The following is a 20,138-nucleotide window of genomic DNA, read 5'->3' on the forward strand; positions in this document are numbered from 1 at the left end:
TTAATATTTTATATCATATACATAATGTCTGAGGGGAAAACGTTCGTCAACGACGCATACCACGCCACAGTGGTCGCCAGTCTAGCCGTAGGGTACGCTCGGTTGACTAAAATGGTGCTTAAACAACCAACTATCAAGCTAGATTTCAACCTGCAGGATATGGGTATGCTCATAATGAACCTTGGTATGGCGATGGCCACAAAAGACATCCTAGTAAAACAAGGAATAATACCTGATAATATAATGAAATAAATATAGGATGGCCACGATAGCTATGATGGTCGGTGGGGCGTTAGTGAATGCCCTGGCATTTTCCGGGAGTAATTTCCTCTTCTCGAAACTACGAGATGATCACGCGGCTGAAATACAGGAAGAAAGGAAGCGGCACGATCTCGCTACTGAGAAATTACAAAGAGCACAGGCCGAGTACGCTAAAAAACGTCTCCAGAGGATCGATTTTATTAACGAACAACTCCAGCGTGAAAACCATGCCGTTCAAACATTCAACGATGTTGATGAAGCAATGAAAGAATACTACCTACTAACTGGTAAACAATTGGAACCGCTCAATAAACCCACACTCGCTCAGTACTACACACCATCCAAGGGACAAATGAATCGTGAACTGGGCTTCATAGTGTTGGGTATAGCAGCTACTGCGTTGGTTGCGAAGCAATTAAATTAAAATACCTATATAAGTAAACATGAGACCCACTCCATACCGATGCGAATACATACTTATGGGGAAGACCGACGCCTGTGGTAGGAAATGCAGGAATCAGGGGTTCTGTTGTTTCCATATGGGAAGTCCTAACTACACGTGTTCTGTGTGTGGTATCGGGGTTAAAGGACACTACTGTCTATGTAAAGCTCACGGAGCGAACGTAGTCAGACATCAACTCATCTACGAGAATAAAAAGGGCTACATAAAAGAACGTAGGCGACTGCTCAAGATAGACTCCAATTAAATGTTATCCAACAGTGCGTGAAACAGCCACTTAAGGGTTACCTCCCTTTACTGTGAACCAATTAGACATTGGTTCTCTTAGGTGTAAACACTATGACTACTGTGCGCGAGCTGAAGCGGGTCGCAAAACAGAGAGGTGTGATCGGGTATTCTCGAATGCGGAAGTCAGCATTGTTGAGATTACTAGGTTTAGAAGCCCCTCCTACGGTAACACAATTAAAAGCTCAAGCAAAACAGCTTGGATACACGGGTTATTCAAACCTGGGGAGAGCCGGGTTAACCGCATTGTTATCATATGCCCCCGTAGCAAAACCTCCCACTGTAAAACAACTGAAAGCCGAGGCACACGATTTGGGTTTAGGCGGGTATTCCCGTATGAGAAAACCACAGCTTGTAGAATTATTACGACAGAATAGAGCTATTGACCTACAGTTTGTGCGCACTGAGCGCGCTGTAGGCAACTATTTGAGAGGTTGGCGCATGCACGTTGATAGAAACATAGACATTACAGATATCAAGCCTCTGATAGCTGATAAGGTCAACCAGGAACTAAATAACCTAGGAAGTATCAAGTTTCAGATCACAGTGAAAATGTCGCTCGATAAGCAGGTTGGGAGTACCACTGAATATGTTCAGCCTTACTTCCGAGGTAAACAAGAGGTCGTCACACATACAGAGACCATTGACGCATCAATCGATACCAGTTTTCAGCAGATACGAGAATACCTAGAACGCTATACACACTTGGGGTCCGGGTGGGCTGTAGATAAAATCGATAATGTCTATCTAGACATAGCTAACTACGTGCCGTTCAGAGGCGGGTCATACCTAGCCTTTCCTCCCTACTATAGGAACAAACATGCCATAGTAAACGTTAAGAATAGAGGAAACGATTGCCTGAGGTTAGCTATCAGGTCAGCCTTATTTCCAGCTGACACTAATCCGAACAGGCCTTCTAATTATCCTCAGGATGATGGACTCAACTGGGATGGTATAGATGAACCCACCCCCATATCCCAGATCACTAAAGTAGAAAAACAGAATAATCTGGCTATAAATGTCTTTGGACACGAAGGTAACAAAACAATAGTACACAGATTGAGTGGACCCGTGGGTCGCGTTATCAATATATTCATGATCCAACGAGGTGACAAGTATCACTACACGTGGATAAAACATCTCAGCCGGTTGTTGCACGACCAGTCGAAACACGATGGGGAAAAACACTTTTGTGTACAATGCCTACACGGTTTCAGTCGAGCTGATTTATTAGAATCCCACCGGGAGGATTGCCAAGGTGTGGGGCAGACGGCTATACGAGTCGACATGCCTAAGGAAGATAACAAAATCCTAAAATTCAGTAACCACAAGAACCAAATGTCTGTGCCTTATATCATATACGCCGACTTCGAAGCCTTGGTTGTGGGTGGGGATTCCCCCACACCCCCCAGTGGTAGCTTCACCCACAAGACACAAGAGCATAAAGCCTGTGGGTTTGGATACATTGTCGTCCGTTGTGACGGGGAAACGAAAGCTCCGGTAGTGTATAGGGGCCCTGACGCGGCTGAAAGGTTTCTAAAGTGTTTCCAGGAGGAAGAAAAAATTATTAGGAATGCATTGTATAAAATCGCTCCCATGCGTCTGACCCAAGACGACAAGCTAGCTCACAAGCGTAGCACTAAATGTCACGTGTGTGACTCACCACTTAACGGTGATTCGGTGAGAGATCACTGTCACATAACTGGTAAGTATAGAGGCGCCGCTCACAGCGCGTGCAACCTCAAGCTTAAAATCAACCCTAAGACAATAAACATCCCCGTTGTCTTTCACAACTTGAGAGGGTACGACTCACACTTGATCATGCAGGCCATCGCGAAAATCGATGGTAATATAACGTGCATCCCCAACAACATGGAGAGATACATCTCCTTCAGCTTAAACGGACTTAGGTTCATTGACTCGTTTCAGTTCCTCCTGTCGTCACTCGACAGTCTGGTCAAGGCCAACAATACCTTCCCTATCACCGATCGATACACAGACGCCGAGACTAGACCCCTGCTTATGAGGAAGGGTGTGTACCCCTATGAGTACATGGATAGTTGGGTCAAGTTCACCGAGACCAGACTACCCCCTATTGACTGCTTTTATAGCAAGCTGAATGAGGCGTCCGTCTCACGAGATGATTACTCGCACGCGACTAACGTATGGAATAAACTGGGTTGTAAGAACCTGGGTGATTATCACGACCTGTACTTGAGGACAGATGTACTGCTGTTAGCCGACGTGTTTGAGACGTTTAGGCGGACGTGTTTCAAGCAGTATAAACTCGACCCCGCATGGTATTACACCAGCCCAGGTCTGTCGTGGGACGCCTTGCTTAAAAAGACCGGAGTTAATTTGGAATTGCTCACAGATTACGACATGCACCTATTCATTGAGAAAGGCTTGCGAGGTGGGATTTCCATGGCATCCAAACGATACGCGAAAGCAAATAATCAATACGTGAAAGGTTACGATCCTAACAAACCAACCAATCACATTCTCTACCTCGACGCAAACAACCTGTACGGCTGGGCCATGAGCCAGTATCTACCTACAGGGGGATTCGAATGGGTACCCCACGTTGATGTTATGGGGGTTGCACCAGATTCGAACAAAGGGTATATCCTCGAGGTTGACTTAGAGTATACCAAGGAATTACACACATCACACAACAGCTACCCCCTTGCCCCCGAACGTATGAGGGTTAACCCAGACTGGATGTCTGAGTACCAACATAACTTGTTAGGTGGGCGTGTGACAGACGTTGAAAAACTCGTTCCTAACTTAATGAATAAGACCAAGTACATCGTTCACTATCGCAACCTACAGCTGTACCTGTCGTTGGGTATGAGGCTGACCAAAATACACAGGGTGCTCATGTTCGACCAGAGCCCATGGATGGAGCCCTACATCAGAATGAACACAGACCTACGAAAAAAAGCCACCAGTGATTTTGAGAAAAATCTTTACAAGCTCATGAACAACTCGGTGTTTGGTAAGACTATGGAGAACCTGAGGAAACGCGTGACCGTGAAGCTGGTTCGGTCGAGTGAGGAAGACAAGCTCAGGAGATTGATAGCCAGTCCGGCATTCAACCGTAGTAAGATATTCACAGACAACCTGGTTGCCCTACACATGAAGAAAAGCCACATAAAATTCAACCGGCCTGTTTACGTGGGGATGAGCATCCTCGATTTATCCAAACACCTGATGTACGACTTTTACTACAACGAGCTCAAGAAACAGTATGGCGACAGGTGTGAAGTGCTGTACACTGACACGGATTCCCTGCTGTTAGAAATTCGAACCGAGGACGTGTACGAGGACATGCAAAAACACCTCGATTTATACGACACCAGCGACTACCCTAAGACCCATACCATACACAGTACGGTAAATAAAAAGGTCCTAGGTAAGATGAAGGACGAGTGTGCTGGCACGCCCATAGCCGAGTACATAGGTTTGAGACCTAAGATGTACTCCATACTGAAAGCCGACAATAGTGAGATCCGGAAGGCTAAGGGGGTTAAGAAGTATGTGGTGAAACAACACATCAAACACGCCAGATTCAAGGAAGCCCTGTTCAAGACCCGTACCTTTAGGCATAAAATGAACACACTTAGAAGTGATGTACATAAGATATACGGACTGACTATAAACAAGACGTCCCTGTCGCCTATGGACACGAAACGTTGGATAGCTATTGATGGGATAAACACATACGCGTATGGACATGAAAAAATTTGAGGCTATTTACTACAGCCCGCGTGGGTACTGGAAAGGAGCTAGCGCAGTAGATAAGCTAGCTAAAATAGCGCGAGTACCCCCGGAGGAAGCCAAAGCGTGGCTTGAAAAATAAGCCCTGTGGCAGATCTATTTGCCGGCACCACGCTACGTGCCTAGAAGGAGGTTCGGTATTAACATACCTAATAGCGTTCACCAGGCAGACCTACTGTTCCTACCCCACGACAAGAGGTACAAGTATGCCTTAACCGTAGTGGACGTAGCCAGTCGTTACAAGGAAGCCGAACCCTTGACCACGAAAGATTCGGCCCAGGTAGCCAGAGGATTCGAACATATATACAAACTCAGCCCGCTGACGTGGCCAACAGAGCTGCAAGTTGACCCCGGACGGGAGTTCATGGGTGCCGTGTCACAACTGCTAGCCAAACACGATACAAAGGTCAGGCGTGGCACGGCCGGAGCCCATCGCAGCCAAGCCATAGTTGAGAGATTTAATAGGACTTTGGCTGAGCACTTGTTCGGCTATCAGTATGCTAGGGAGATGGCCACCCCTGGAAAACGATCGACTGAATGGGTCACGAGGTTACCCAAGGTGGTGTCGGCAATCAACCATGAAGTCACCCGTCTCACCGGTAAGAAACCGGCAGACGCTATCAAACTAAAATCAATAGTTGCAGAGTCGGCCGCTCCATTGCGTGGGAAGGAGAAACAGATACCAGATAGGGCCCTAGTGAGGTATCTATACCAGCCGGGGGAACACGAGGGTGATAGCCGTAAGCGAGCCACCGATCCTATATGGTCAGTCAAAACTTACAACATAGATAAAGTGGATATGAAAGCCGACGAACCTAACTTATACTACTTGAGGGATGGGCCGGGTAGGGGGTTTGTAAGAGAAGAATTATTGATCGTACCGTACGGCACAGTGTTACCTCCAACACACGTTAAGTAGTAGGGGTAATAGTAGCAAGAGCTAAGGGCCCAACCAAAGCCTTATTTAGTAAATAAGGCTTTGTAGAGACTTTTCTTGAAAGTGTTTTAGAACTGTCATTCCCTATACTACTATAAAGTTTAGAAAACCATATTATCCATACCCCTTATGTAACCCCGGAGTACTAGTTAGCACTGTCGAGCGTCAAGACATCCGGAAGTGGTACCATTCCGAAACAGAGGCGTCACATAATAACAGAGAATATCACGTGTTCTGTCGTGCCCAAAACGAGATCGAACAGGAAGTGCAAGTATATTCCTAATGATGTCAGTGAGTGTCAAGGCATTTGAATATTGTTTGAAGACGTATACCTGAAATGTATGGTAAAGCATGTTAACATGTTTCTGGGATATTGAGGAGGCAGCAATGGAGGATTATCTTTTTCTCTGCAGTCACATTTAATAAAATGCACTTTTGCTATTTTACTGTCCATCACTATCAGCATGTTATTAAAATGTCGGCCGAACAACCTTTTTGTCCTATTACATGCATTCTCTTCCTATTTGCGTGAAGAGTCCTTGTAGAGATGTCTTGAGGGATTATACTTATGTATCACTTATGGTTGTTGTAGGTACTCTGCTTCACAATGGCCACATCCAGTGACCGACCTTGCATACAAGCGGGAAACAACAATAGGATGGTTGTAGACACAAGAAATGGAATGATTAACTGCCTTCAGATGGGGCCCCAAAACACCATAGTGTTGGATACAAACAGAGTACATGAATTGCCTCAAGGCACAGAAGTAAAAATGAGTGTCGTGATCCGTAAAGCAAGTAAGTATCTATTCTATACACGTCTTTCTTTCTTTATTGACTGATCAGGCGACAATTCCGCTTTTGTAGGGGCGTTTTGTCTACCAAATCCCTGTTTTAAAGATTAACCATAGTCCTTAATATCTAGGACTTTCTCGATATGCACAGAGCTTATTTGAGACGAGTTAATATTAATACATTGTTTCAGTCTGAGAAACGGACCGAAGTTCATTCTGTCAAAGCAATTTCGTCATGTTATATGGTCTCCGCGAGAGTCGAGCACTGCCGGGCATCGCAGCCCAGTGGAGCAAACAGATTACGACTTGTGGTCTGGGGAATGTTCACGTAGTCTCCCTGCTGTTCTTGTGCCAACTGTTTGAGATTCTGTAGCTGATACTGACGTGATCGCTGACGTAGATCAACAGCATCCTACCCTGTCGTTTTGTTATTTATATGGTCTTTTGTCATATCCTATAGTATTTGTAGTCTTGTCTGTACTGTATACAGACAGTGAATGTTATATTTCCTCCAGGTGTTGATACAGTGGAGACATACATAACTATTAGCGGAAATACTGCTGCCGAGGAACGCTTGACCGAAGTAGCCAACAGTTATGGAGTGTGGGATAGTTTGCGATGGTTCTTCAACACACTATACGCTGGACTGGAGAGGATATATCGGGGGAGTGTGGTGCTGAAACTCCAGGTGACAGACTCCAACTTCCTCCATTGTATCGAGAAAGCAACCAAAGAGGGTCGACTGAATGAAGTCATCCTCAAACTCCTTCAAGAGGAGGGCGTGTTCGACACAATTAAAGGTCAAAAGGTGGAAATAATTGTGGAAGTCAGGATTCCGGAACATCAGTACGGTATGTTTGACCACCTGTACGCAGGACACTTCAGTATATTAATTTGTCACTACCCGTAAAGATCCAAGTAAGAACTGATCTTCAGTAACCCATGCTTGTGGTAAAAGGCGACTAACAGCATCGGGTGGTCAGGCTCGCTGACTTGGTTGACGCATCATGTCATTCTGCTCATGCTGTTGGTCACAGGATTTCCTGGTCCAGACTCAGGTATTTACAGACCGCCGACATACAGGTGGAATGGTGCTGAGTGCGGCGTAAAACTAAGCTCCTTCACTCTTTTGTCACTATCTAAATGAATTATGATGTATTTACCATGACATTGAGCTGGCAGGGAAGTAGGTTTCAAAGACACTCGGAAGCTAATGCATTCTAATTGAGACCAAACCTAGACGCTGGTTACATCAATATATGTTTTCCTTTATTCAGAGGTGATGTCAAGAGAGATGGAAAGGTTGGTATGATATATTCCTAACAACTTAAAACTTGGCATACATACTTTAAGTGTTCGTAAATGTTACTCCCAACACACTGAGTTGTGTATCACTACTACTACTACTACTACTACTACTACTACTACTACTACTACAAAGATATTGATAACAACAATGGACGTAGTATTCTTTTGCGACCCGTTTCCTGTGAAGTAATATATCCCTATACGACATACCGGAAAACGTATATAAGGTGATCATGCATTGTCATGAGGAGATAGGAACTTCCTACCTAAAAATCTGAACATAGTTTTTAGATGATCTGAAAGATGAAATATGTTTACTGTCCTCAGAAAGAAACAGGAAGCCCGTAAACTTGTGAAGAATCTTTTGGACAGTTCACGCAACGAAGAGAACGTTCAGCACCAGTCTGTTAGAGGGCTTATAGACGTAGCTGAGGAGGTGGAAACACTTGGAAAAACCCTGAACGGAGCTATGGTTGGAGGGGCTGCTCTTGGCACCGCTGCGTTGATCGCTGCACCCTTTACGTTCGGAGCATCATTAGGCCTCGGCGCTGCTTCAGTATTAGCACTTATTGGTGCATTTGTGCTGGCAATTTGGAAAAGCAAGGTACGAGAAAGTGCTCAAGAGAGACTTGAAGAGTATAACGAGGCAGTGAAGATACTGGAGAGAAATATCACCACCGTATCGAGGCTGGATGATGTCATGAAAGACTTGGTGGAGATCGCAGTTATTGAACGTCTGAAAGTCGAACCAATCAAGCTCTCAAATCTGATGATATCTCTCCAACAATCTGCAGGGTCTTCCTCAAAGATGGTGTTAAACGTCAACGGGGAGGAAATCCCACTAGATGAACTTAATTTATACGAGTTCATTAAAGGAAACGTGAAGGATAAAAGGCGGCCCCCATCAAAGGTAAAAGACGATATCTATGAAATGGCACGACAAATAGAGAGAATGGAGGTGAATCCCTTCCGTCGACTGGTGTCGACTGCCTGATACAGGTATGATAAGGGACACATTCATTTGGGGCTCCCATTGTATTCATACGCCTACAAAATACCCTTTTGCCGTTGAAAAGTTCCAAATGTGACTTGATATGTTAAAATGCAATCAGTCCAAGAAACAAGTATATACCATTAGGATATTTGTCAAATTATCTTCTAGGACGAAGCTGTTGTATAACAACTAGCGATATACGAAACTATTAAAGATAAGTGTATATTCGAATATGTATAAACTACTTGTGTATATTTCCTTTGCACATGGGGTGCAGGCCTCACATGCTCTGATGTTATCAATCAAGACGCTCAACAGGTAAACAGTAAATTATGAAACATCAGAGTATGTTTGACAATGTACTAAGTATTACACCACTGAAAGGGTCAACATGGAGCGGAAGGACTGGGGTTCGATCTCAGACTGTGTCAGGCCAAAAGACGTAAAGCTATGCTGTTTGCTTTTACCATGCCTGTTGTCTAACATTACATGAATCAAACACGGCCTGCTCGGCGTTTTTATATTGTGTCTGTGGCTTACATGTTGGACTGGAAATGAGTATGTTTAGATAAACATCTACATAACCCGTGTTAGTCTATACCGATATACGCATCACTTATCTCTCATTTTCTATAGTTTGTACATATTTCTTTTTTTAAATTGTATTTTGCTGTTATAATAAAGTTTGTCTGTTATCTTTATTCGTGCTGGAAACTGTTACCTACTTGAACCGATGCCACAAACACATCAAATTTCCTATGACGTTTAAGGTAAGTATGCCAGTTTATGTACGTATGTTGAACATATAATCTTCTTAATGATAAATGATATGGCAACTCAAACATGGCGCGGACACAATATCTATTTCTCCTCTGGGTACCACTTATCGCGTATTCAAAACTGAACTTGTCCTGGAAAAAAACACATATATCTCAAATGCCCTTGGCTACTTCCTGCCATCGTATACCTAGGAGTAGGTAGGTGGTACCAAATCCCCCAAACAGTGGTGCTGTACAGTGTTGCCTACTACCTCCAATACTATACTCTGTATGTGAAGATGGCCGGAGTAATGACGATGGAACCTTAACAAACACTTTACAACACAAGTGAAACCGATGATTCCCTTTACCACAGAGCAGGGGTTTCATCATTAGTGTGAAGACAACCTTTTAACCCTCAATAAGAAGAGAAACTAAAATGGTGGTAGATTTTAAGTAAATACACCGGAAATTGTATCTATAGATGGAGACGGCTAAGGGGTCTTATTTCGGAACTATTATCGATGATAAATTGAACTTTACAGCAAATATTAGTGGGATCTTCACCACTAAGGGACATCATCTTTAGATAGCCCCTTTGGGATGATGAGCTTACAGTAACGTTTGGAAATTGACTCCTAGGTCACTCAATATCTACTACATGTACATGGTCAGAGAACTGCGGCAGGTAATATATACACTACAAGGCAGTTATATCATTAGTTGACGCTTAGGGCTGACGTCGTGATAGACGTAGCCAGAAGTGGGAATACTATTATGTGGGTTGCTTTTTCTGGTTCAAAACTACGTAATAATGCTCTTGAACCAGAGATGGTGTGATGAAACGGCTAAGTAACCTTGGTGGTTCCAACACCTGCATAAATTACCTATTCTAGCCTTTAGAAATGTGAAATAAAATCAAGGTAATAAGTAATGTATTACGAATATCAGGATGTCACTGATAGTTTGTTTCACAGACATAAGTCGAAATGTTCTATATTGAGTAGAACAGCCCTACAAATAGCAGGAGCAGGTACACAGCTGACAACCGCAGGCCAAGTTGTGGCACACTGCAATCAGATTTAAGCCATTATTTCTTGTGACAGCACCTATATTTATCATGATTCAGTTGTCTAGAAACCAATCGAACTGAACCCAAGAATATGTATGTTGTGGTATACAGCACTATCTGAAAGTTCGTCTGTTGTGTTGAGTGGCTCGGTTTAGTCGCACCGGGTACCACTGGTAATGTCATACAGATCCTGCCGGACATAAGATATCCAAGCCCACGCACCTCTGAAAGTGTGACAAGATTGGATTTCCCCAGCTTCTTAATTTCCTCCTTTTCATTACATTCTTACTATGAACCGTTTTTTCTGTAAAGTATGTTCATTTCAGACTAGTTGTTAGTCAAGGTCTCCTGGCTGTAATATTTGGCCCGAACCAAATCTAGACCACATCACGTCTTTGGTTGTCCCTCCCATTTGAAACAGCCCCCGACATGTGGCTCGAATGCGGGTTGAAGCGACACTCAACCACTCACTCACTTCAGCAGAATTCAGACCGACATTTTGGTGTTTCTTTCACGATCAACTGAAGTAACATGTGGCAGTGTTCCTTTGTCGAGTATGGAGCTGCTGTTCGTCCTGTTTGTTGCTCGCTGTGTGATTTCCGGCATTTATCCTGATTGTGAAAGACCATCATGCGGTGTGGGAATTCAAAACTCCAGCCATGGGTTGACTGGCTTCTCCACTGCCCACGCCATTACCAGATTTGCCTTGTCAGTTACGGTGGGGTAACCTAGTGGTTAAAGCTTTCGCTCCTCACGCCGAAGACCCGGGTTTGATTTCCCACATGAGTACAATGTGTAAAGCATAATTTCTGGTGTCCCCCGCCGTGATATTGCTGAAATATTGCTAAAAAGCGGCGTAAAACTAAACTCACTTACTCACTTGGTAGTTACAACTATGGTGAATATCTGCGGAAATGGATGATTTCGGCTGTTTGGCTGAGATACACCACTCCGGTTTGTGGATGTACGACTACAACAGGGGAGGGTCTGTCTGCAAGAGTTAAGCATGATAATAAGTCATCTGATATAATATATATGTTTTCAAAATGAATGACATATATAACTGAGGTACTGTTGAATCAGTATTTGGATATGTGAAAACATCATTTGGTGTTGATCGGAACTCTCATACACACCTATCATCTGGAACATGAGGGTGTCATTCACATCAGCATCGACTGCTGAAACAGTACAACCATGCAGGATACATCCTCCATGTTCCGCTGAACAGTCACTGCGTCTGATAGTCGCACTTCCGGTTTCTTGTCATTGACGTCAGTGACGTCTATAAGGAGGGGTATTTCCACGGTGTTTGTCTCGTCCGACACCCTGAACAGTACGGTAGAGGACATGGCGTATCACCATTTAAACCTTTCACAATTAGCTGTCTGCTTGAAGTAGCCAAGAGTGGCAGAAAAGGAAAGGTGTTGTTGCCCAAGAGGATCCAATGAGATAAGAGAAAAGCCGATTTCATAAAGTCTGAATCAGAGGGGTGAAGATGAAGTTTACAGAACAAAATGATTGACCACTCGCATTTTGACGGGAAAACCCTACAAAGTTCCAACCTTACGATGAGAGTGTACACTGGCTCGGCATCGTGATTTAGTGTTTCCCAGGCTGGTGAACATACCTTTGTCCTGCTCAGTACCATTGAATGTTAACGTGTCATGTTCGGGATCAGACGCTCGCACATCGTAGATGATCTGAAATGTGGTAATAGACTGAGATAATAGACTGTTGATATTTCGTCTCATCATGATTCTCACTCATTTCGGAGCCCTCTTTCACAAAACACAAAGTTGATTGCAATGCACTAAAATATCATTAGTGATTAAATGTACATGATATTCATTTTGAATAAAATACTCTTTTGTAGGGATATCTTGTAACCCTAAACCTTTTTGTATTTTGACCGGAACCCTTATACTGATTAAATCTGTCTGTCTGATAAGTAGAGTGATTGTTCCTCCATGTTTAGGAAACTCAATTACTGGAGGATCGTCTGTAACGGTGACATATTTACTGTATAGGTGACCTATTTGTTAAATGTCAAGTGATACCTGTGTCACGTGATACACGTGTTATTCGGCCTGCCAGTCAAATTGCTCGTCATTACTGTCATACAGGATGTACTCTGTGGCATGCATGGAACATTTGCCCTCCTATTGTCTCTATATGCAAACAGTGCAGCAGTACTCGTAGGTATGGGAGTGCGTGCAAAGTTGTTCAGATAGTGCGTGCCTTTTGTGTATTAGAAGCAATATCACACCAGAGGGCGATAGAAATGGGTTTCGAACATAGTATCAAGTTTAGGAAACGAAATCGAGACTTTGAGTGACGATGAAACGATTTATCCACAAGACTATTGGCCATGCCCACTAACGTATCTCTGGCCTATCTATCTCACAACTCTTGTGTAGGACATGCTGAGCAATAACTTACAAACCTCCGACATTGTTAGAGTTCTAGTTATACAAATGCATGATAATTGTGGACGAATCAGAACACACTGCACCCTGTAGTACAGTCGGACAGTAGATTACCGACAACGACCTTCAAATACGACATAAAAAAGGTCTAAAGTTTCTTTTTCATTCAGTAAGTCGACGTATTGCATTTCAGTCTACCAAGGGCGTAGTCTTGCAGCGCGTGTGTGCGCGCGTGTGCGTGTTTATCTCTCTGTCTCTGTGCGCGCGCGTGTGAGAGAGAGAAAGAGAGAGGGAGGGACTCCGCATGCCCATATTCTTTTTAACACTTGATTAAGTTTTGTGGTGGTTGTGATTGTATTCAGTATACTTACTTGCTTATCACTCATTCTGTTTTCTAGACATACGTACCGATCCGAAATCCGCCAGTATCCAACACAATGGGAGACATGTAACGAAAGGAGACTGCATGTTTTCCTTCAAACTCCAAAAATGTGGTTCCACTTTCAACTAAACCTTTTCCAAACGTAATGGTGTTTGTCTGTCGGATCCACACTTTAGTGTTTGGGTCATCTAGAGAAACATTCACCTTTTTGGTATTGGTAAGAGATTCGTACCTTAAGATTACAGTTTGATAAATGCCGTTCTTTTTAAGGGCAATAAGGTAAACGTTTGCTCGTTGTTGCAGATGGAATTTCAATATCGTAGACTGTTGTCAGGGGATTAGAAGCCTGTGTTAGTGCACAGTCAAAGTGTAGCGCAAATGGGTTGCGCAGCAGAACGAAACTGACCAGTCTTCGTATATGCGAGCGAAGCGAGCAAAGGTTGGCAACAAACTTTCCTCGCTTCGGTCCGAAAAATATTTTTCATGTCAAAATGAAATATCGCCACCATCAAATATAGACACACATTTACTCACAGGGTTGTGCTCTCAGATTTCCAACCTCATACTTAACAATTACTCACGTGAAATATATTTTAATCAACGTTTTAAGCGCCGCTGGTGCTCTCACAGAGCGTTCTTCGCCTCCATTACCCCTGCCAGCTTCCGGTTCAGCGGAATGAAGGAACAGGTTAGGTAACTCTGAAAACACTTGTCGAGTCGCATGGCCTCCGCAAAGTTCGCAGATGACAGTCGTCGTGCAAAGGAACTGCATTGCTGTTGCTGAGGCAGGCAAAACAAAACATCCATACCTCAAAGTAAGTAAGTAAGTCTTTCCTGTCCCGCATTGTCCTGTTATAAGGAGATTGTGGCCTGCCTCAGCAACAGCAATGCAGTTCCTTTGCTCCTCATTCAAGGTTAATCTGCACGACGACTGTCATCTGCGAACTTTGCGGAGGCCATGCGACTCGACAAGTGTTTTCAGAGTTACCTAACCTGTTCCTTCATTCCGCTGAACCGGAAGCTGGCAGGGGTAATGGAGGCGAAGAACGCTCTGTGAGAGCACCAGCGGCGCTTAAAACGTTGATTAAAATATATTTCACGTGAGTAATTGTTAAGTATGAGGTTGGAAATCTGAGAGCACAACCCTGTGAGTAAATGTGTGTCTATATTTGATGGTGGCGATATTTCATTTTGACATGAAAAATATTTTTCGGACCGAAGCGAGGAAAGTTTGTTGCCAACCTTTGCTCGCTTCGCTCGCATATACGAAGACTGGTCAGTTTCGTTCTGCTGCGCAACCCATTTGCGCTACACTTTGCCTGTGGTTAGTGTACTCATGTAGCGACCTACAATAAATGCAAGAACGGGTTCAGCACCTGACAAGTGTTTCTTTTCACAATACTGCCAATACATGATATGTATTACTACGCACTTTATTTCACGGCACCCAGACAGTGAAGTACAAGGTACATACCCGTATTGTCGGAGCGCTGTAGTCATTTGACAGGGCGGTGTAACATTATCTATATTAAGGTTGGAATTTGTTGACTGCACCACGGAGGTTATGATCTCAATAATGTTGTGGGAAACAAGGCCATGGAACGACTTTGTGGGTAGTAGGGAAACACGGCCATGGAACGACTTTGTGGGTAGTGGGAAAACAAGGCCATGGAACGACTTGGTGGGTAGTAGGGAAACACGGCCATGGACGACTTGGTGGGTAGTGGGGAAACAAGGCCATGAAACGACTTGGTGAGTAGTGGGGAAACACGGCCATGGAACGACTTGGTGGGTAGTAGGGAAACAAGGCCATGGAACGACTTGATGGGTAGTGGGGAAACAAGGCCATGGAACGACTTAATGGGTAGTGGGAAAACAAGGCCATGGAACGACTTGGTGGGTAGTAGGGAAACACGGTCATGGAACGACTTGATGGGTAGTGGGGAAACAAGGCCATGAAACGACTTGGTGAGTAGTAGGGAAATACGGCCATGGAACGACTTGGTGGGTAGTAGGGAAACAAGGCCATAGAACGACTTGATGGGTAGTGGGGAAACAAGGCCATGGAACGACTTAATGGGTAGTGGGGAAACACTGCCATGGAACGACTTGGTGGGTAGTGGGGAAACAAGGCCATGAAACGACTTAATGGGTAGTGGGAAAACAAGGCCATGGAACGACTTGGTGGGTAGTAGGGAAACACGGCCATGGAACGACTTGATGGGTAGTGGGGAAACAAGGCCATGAAACGACTTAATGGGTAGTGGGGAAACACGGCCATGGAACGACTTGGTGAGTAGTGGGGAAACACGGCCATGGAACGACTTGATGGGTAGTAGGGAAACAAGGCCATGGAACGACTTGATGGGTAGTGGGGAAACAAGGCCATGAAACGACTTAATGGGTAGTGGGAAAACAAGGCCATGGAACGACTTGGTGGGTACTAGGGAAACACGGCCATGGAACGACTTGATGGGTAGTGGGGAAACAAGGCCATGAAACGACTTAATGGGTAGTGGGGAAACACGACCATGGAACGACTGGGTGGGTAGTGGGAAAACACGACCATGGAACGACTTAATGGGTAGTGGGGAAACAAGGCCACAGTCCCTATCATTGTCAAGCAGTCATAGAGCATCTTCCTAAATACAGTCCCTATCACTGTCCAGCAGCCATAGAGCATGTTCCTAAACACAGTCCCTATCATTGTCCAGCAGGCATAGAGCATCTTCCTAAACACAGTCCCTATCACTGTCCAGCAAGCATAGAGCATCTTCCTAAACACAGTCCCTATCACTGTCCAACAGGCATAAAGCATCTTTCTAACCACAGTTCCTTTCACTGTCCAGCAGGCATAGAGCATCTTCCTAAACACAGTCCCTATCACTGTCCAGCAAGCATAGAGCATCTTCCTAAACACAGTCCCCTATCACTGTCCAGCAGCCATAGAGCATCTTCCTAAACACAGTTCCTATCACTGTCCAACTGGCATGAAGCATCTTCCTAAACACAGTCCCTATCACTGTCCAGCAGCCATAGAGCATCTTCCTAAACACAGTCCCTATCACTGTCCAACTGGCATAAAGCATCTTCCTAAACACAGTCCCTATCACTGTCCAGCAGGCATAGAGCACCTTTGGCAACACCCATACGCTCTTAGGCACTCATACATAAAACGTCAAACAATGAGCGGGCTCAGTAATCCCCCCTGCCTCGACTTCGTCTGCACATCAATACCAAACACACACTGACGCCACGTCAGAGACATGCTAAAACATCTAAGTGCTGTTCCTATCCAAATCAAAGCAGAAACCGTTTTGGCCAAGTTGAGTTTTGGCCCTTTGCAATGTTCAACAGCTGGGCACATGCAAAGTGTGATACATTTTACAGTTAAAACATTCATAGTCCAATAGACATAGAAGCGGCTCCTCAAATGTGAAAGCAATCCATCTATTGGTTACTTACGTTACTTGTCAAAAAGGTTTACCATGGGAGTTTTTCAATTCTAAATGCATTAGTAATGATTACATGATTATGATTACAAAATGAAAGTGTTTGTATCAGTGTTTGCCCTGGGCCTTGTACAAGGGGTACACAAAGTACGCAGTCTAGACTACCAGTTGTCCGACTTTCATTTTTGTGGAAGTCGCGGTGGCTGAGCGGGTTAGGCGGCTGACTTTGAGTGCTGGCGATTACGTGCCTGACTCTGAAGGTGCGGATTCGAATCCTGGATGGGACTCAACTAAAAAAGTACTAGAATTTGAGCTTTGCTGAGAAAGTGAAATCCTAAATATGACATATGTTGCATTTGACCATTTTCTAAATGGCATCGTGTAATCAGAGTTAACTCCTAGATCTCACTTTACATCTCAAACCACAAGAAGATCAACATTGGATGTGAATTTACTTACAGGGAAGAACCTCACAAATGTTACTCAAAGCACATTTCATCGTCGTTTTTCGAACAGACTCACGGTTGATTTTTGTAACGCAAAACTGTCTAGAATTTGAGTCAGGCACACTAAATATGCGTGCTCAATGGTATGACAACGAGACAATTCTTACATGTTAAAAGCACGAGCAGTATGACACTCATACCCAATATCCAATACAACAGATGGCGTGATCTGAAAAACACGTGAAGCTTTGTAAAATACGCAATGGTCAGCTGTTCATACAAGAAATGGCAATTTAACATCAAAATGCAGTTCATTCACAGCACGTTCGGTTTGGACAGTGGCCGGTGGGGTGGTAGAATGCTACTTAGGCAGAGAACATTTGTAAACCTGGATTTATTTTGCAAAAGCAGCCTGATTGAATTTCTTTCGATGGACATTGAAGCACTTTCTCCCTGACTGAAGAATGGAGTTTCCTTTGAAGGGAGATTTCAGAAGCTGACAGTTATAGTTGACAGTGAGTCAAGTATCTCACTATTTGCATTTGTTGACTCTGATGGGGCCATTATAGTTACCACGTTTGATCTGATTTATCACATTAAGAACGTCTAAATTAAGAAACCGTACAGCCGTTCCTTGTCACACTGATCATATCTGTGATTACATTTTCTTGGCAGAGTATAGATTCTAGTACTTTTGAACGATTTGAACCCACACTCTCAGAGTCGGGTACCTAATCGCCATGTTGCCGCTGTACGAAGAGATCTTCGCACTAAAGTGACCGTAACTCCCATGCCTTAACATAGACTTATTATCAAGGTTGTTTTGTACAACGGCTATACCAGCACACAAGTCGGCTGCCTAACCCGCACTGACACTAAGACTTCCGCCAGAAAGTCCGAGAACCTGTACGTTAAGTCCTAAGTGTAATCCCATTTCTTATAGTGGCATTGTGTAATCCCAGATATACCACTTGTTATAGTGGCATTGTGTAATCCCAGATATAACACTTGTTATAGTGGCATTGTGTAATCAAAATATTCTTTCATTGACTTCTGCCCCAATATGTAGTTTCATATAGTTACATGCCAGCGGCCTTCGTCCCCCGGTCCTTGTCAAGTTGTGCAGACAAGAATGAGTTCATACATTCAGTGGCCGACAGAGTTAGTAAGTAAAGGAAACTATGAAGCAATATACAGACGGTTGTAGCAGAGACCATATATGGTCTCTGGTTGTAGCTACTTTGTTACATACTATGCGTGAGAATTAACTGCAAAATTTTAAGCCATGCTTTCCTTCAAACCTGGGAAAGTCCTAATGTGTTTGCTTTGTGACGTAGATAGGGCCCTCGCGAGTGCTCGGGTGCTCGGGTCCGAGTCGGGTAAAGGAGGACTGGCAAGAGGGGTAATTTTAAACGTCTCACGCAATCAGGGTGGATGATCGTGAGGAAAAGTCCAAAGTCTGGACGCATTTTTGATCCCTGAAATTCCATCCCTCCTGCTTTTTACCCGCAAATGAGCTCTGTAGACAGAAAACAAGCCCAGTTCAGTAAGCAGCGCTGGGTACTGTGGTTATTCTCTTAGCAAGAGTCGCAAGCCTGTTGACAGAAAATGGTATGAAGGTGTTACGCAAAAAGAAATACTTATGTGCGTTAAGATACGCCAGCATTAAACTTTGTTAAAGGAGAGGGTTTCAGGGCTCTCAAATTACCCGCTTCTATGTACTGCGACAATATTCAGAACTACATCATGAAGTGATATGAAGATTGCAAGGAAAACGTAATATCAGTACTCCCGTCGTATAAGTAATAAGGGGACGAGACCATTTCAAACAAATAAGTATTTAATATCAGTAACATAGATCTGGACCCCCTTTCAAAAGCACAAAAACCAAAATGACACAAACAGTATCTGGCGTTGTCCCAACTACGGACATGTGGACATACGTTGTCACTCATGGCTATATCACTGTCACTACCCCCTGTATACTATATATGAGTGCATACGGGTTTGCATCGATATTTCAAGAAGTGTTATTCACTCGTTGTTTCGTGATAGTTATGTCACTTTTAACAGCAAATTCTAAATGCAAAAATGAAAGAAATTGGTAAAATATGGTGTGTTTCTATAAAACTCTGTTCTATAAAACTTGACCTTGTGTTCTTTCCTTCTTGAACTAATTTCATTAAACAAACAATTTGATACGATTAGTATTCATTATTCTTTTCTGCATACATAATCAGTCGTTCCTATCCTTCATATTTCAGAGTTTAACTTGCTAATTCAACAATCACCACATACATACGCATCGCACATAACATTCACACTTGGAGACCTAAATCCTGAAATAGCTAAAGTTTTAGTCACAATACATATCATTGACATTATCCCGGTTCAGTGGAGTTTCGGGAGAAGAAATTCAGTGTAGTGTTACTCAAAATATTCTTAGTCTTTAATTTGACACCAAAACATATTCACTCACTGGCAAACTGTAGCGCAAATCGGTTGCGCAGCATAGAGTAAATGGCTAGTCTTTTTACATGCGAGCGAAGCATATAAGAAGACTTGTCATATTCCCGATGCTGCGCAACCCCATTTGCGCTACAGTTTGCCTGTGATTCACTGTACAAGGCATAAAAAATATCAATACTGTTTTATATATTTTATTCTTTAAGTTCCATCTTTGCAAGATATCCAAAGCAGATTAGATTAATCTGCACAATGGGTATTTATGTTTCATTTATTCGTGCAGATGTGGCTGTATTGCTCGTGCAGCTGTCAGTG

The 20,138-nt window shown here is 43.6% G+C and overlaps 1 protein-coding gene across 1 annotated transcript in view; it reads left to right on the forward strand.

Moving 5' to 3' along the window:
• The window catches only part of LOC137296283 (uncharacterized), a 38,927-nt gene extending 29,408 nt beyond the window's left edge, over positions 1-9,519 (forward strand). Inside the window, exons 2-5 of the mRNA XM_067828040.1 lie at positions 6,316-6,520; positions 7,032-7,367; positions 7,794-7,818; positions 8,152-9,519. Of these exons, the coding sequence (XP_067684141.1) occupies positions 6,331-6,520; positions 7,032-7,367; positions 7,794-7,818; positions 8,152-8,818 (1,218 nt within the window). The 5' untranslated portion in view covers positions 6,316-6,330 and the 3' untranslated portion in view covers positions 8,819-9,519. The remainder of the gene's footprint in view (positions 1-6,315; positions 6,521-7,031; positions 7,368-7,793; positions 7,819-8,151) is intronic.
• Positions 9,520-20,138: the final 10,619 nt, after the last annotated feature.

Source organism: Haliotis asinina, chromosome 9, assembly GCF_037392515.1.
Source record: "Haliotis asinina isolate JCU_RB_2024 chromosome 9, JCU_Hal_asi_v2, whole genome shotgun sequence".
NCBI classification, from domain to species: domain Eukaryota; kingdom Metazoa; phylum Mollusca; class Gastropoda; order Lepetellida; family Haliotidae; genus Haliotis; species Haliotis asinina.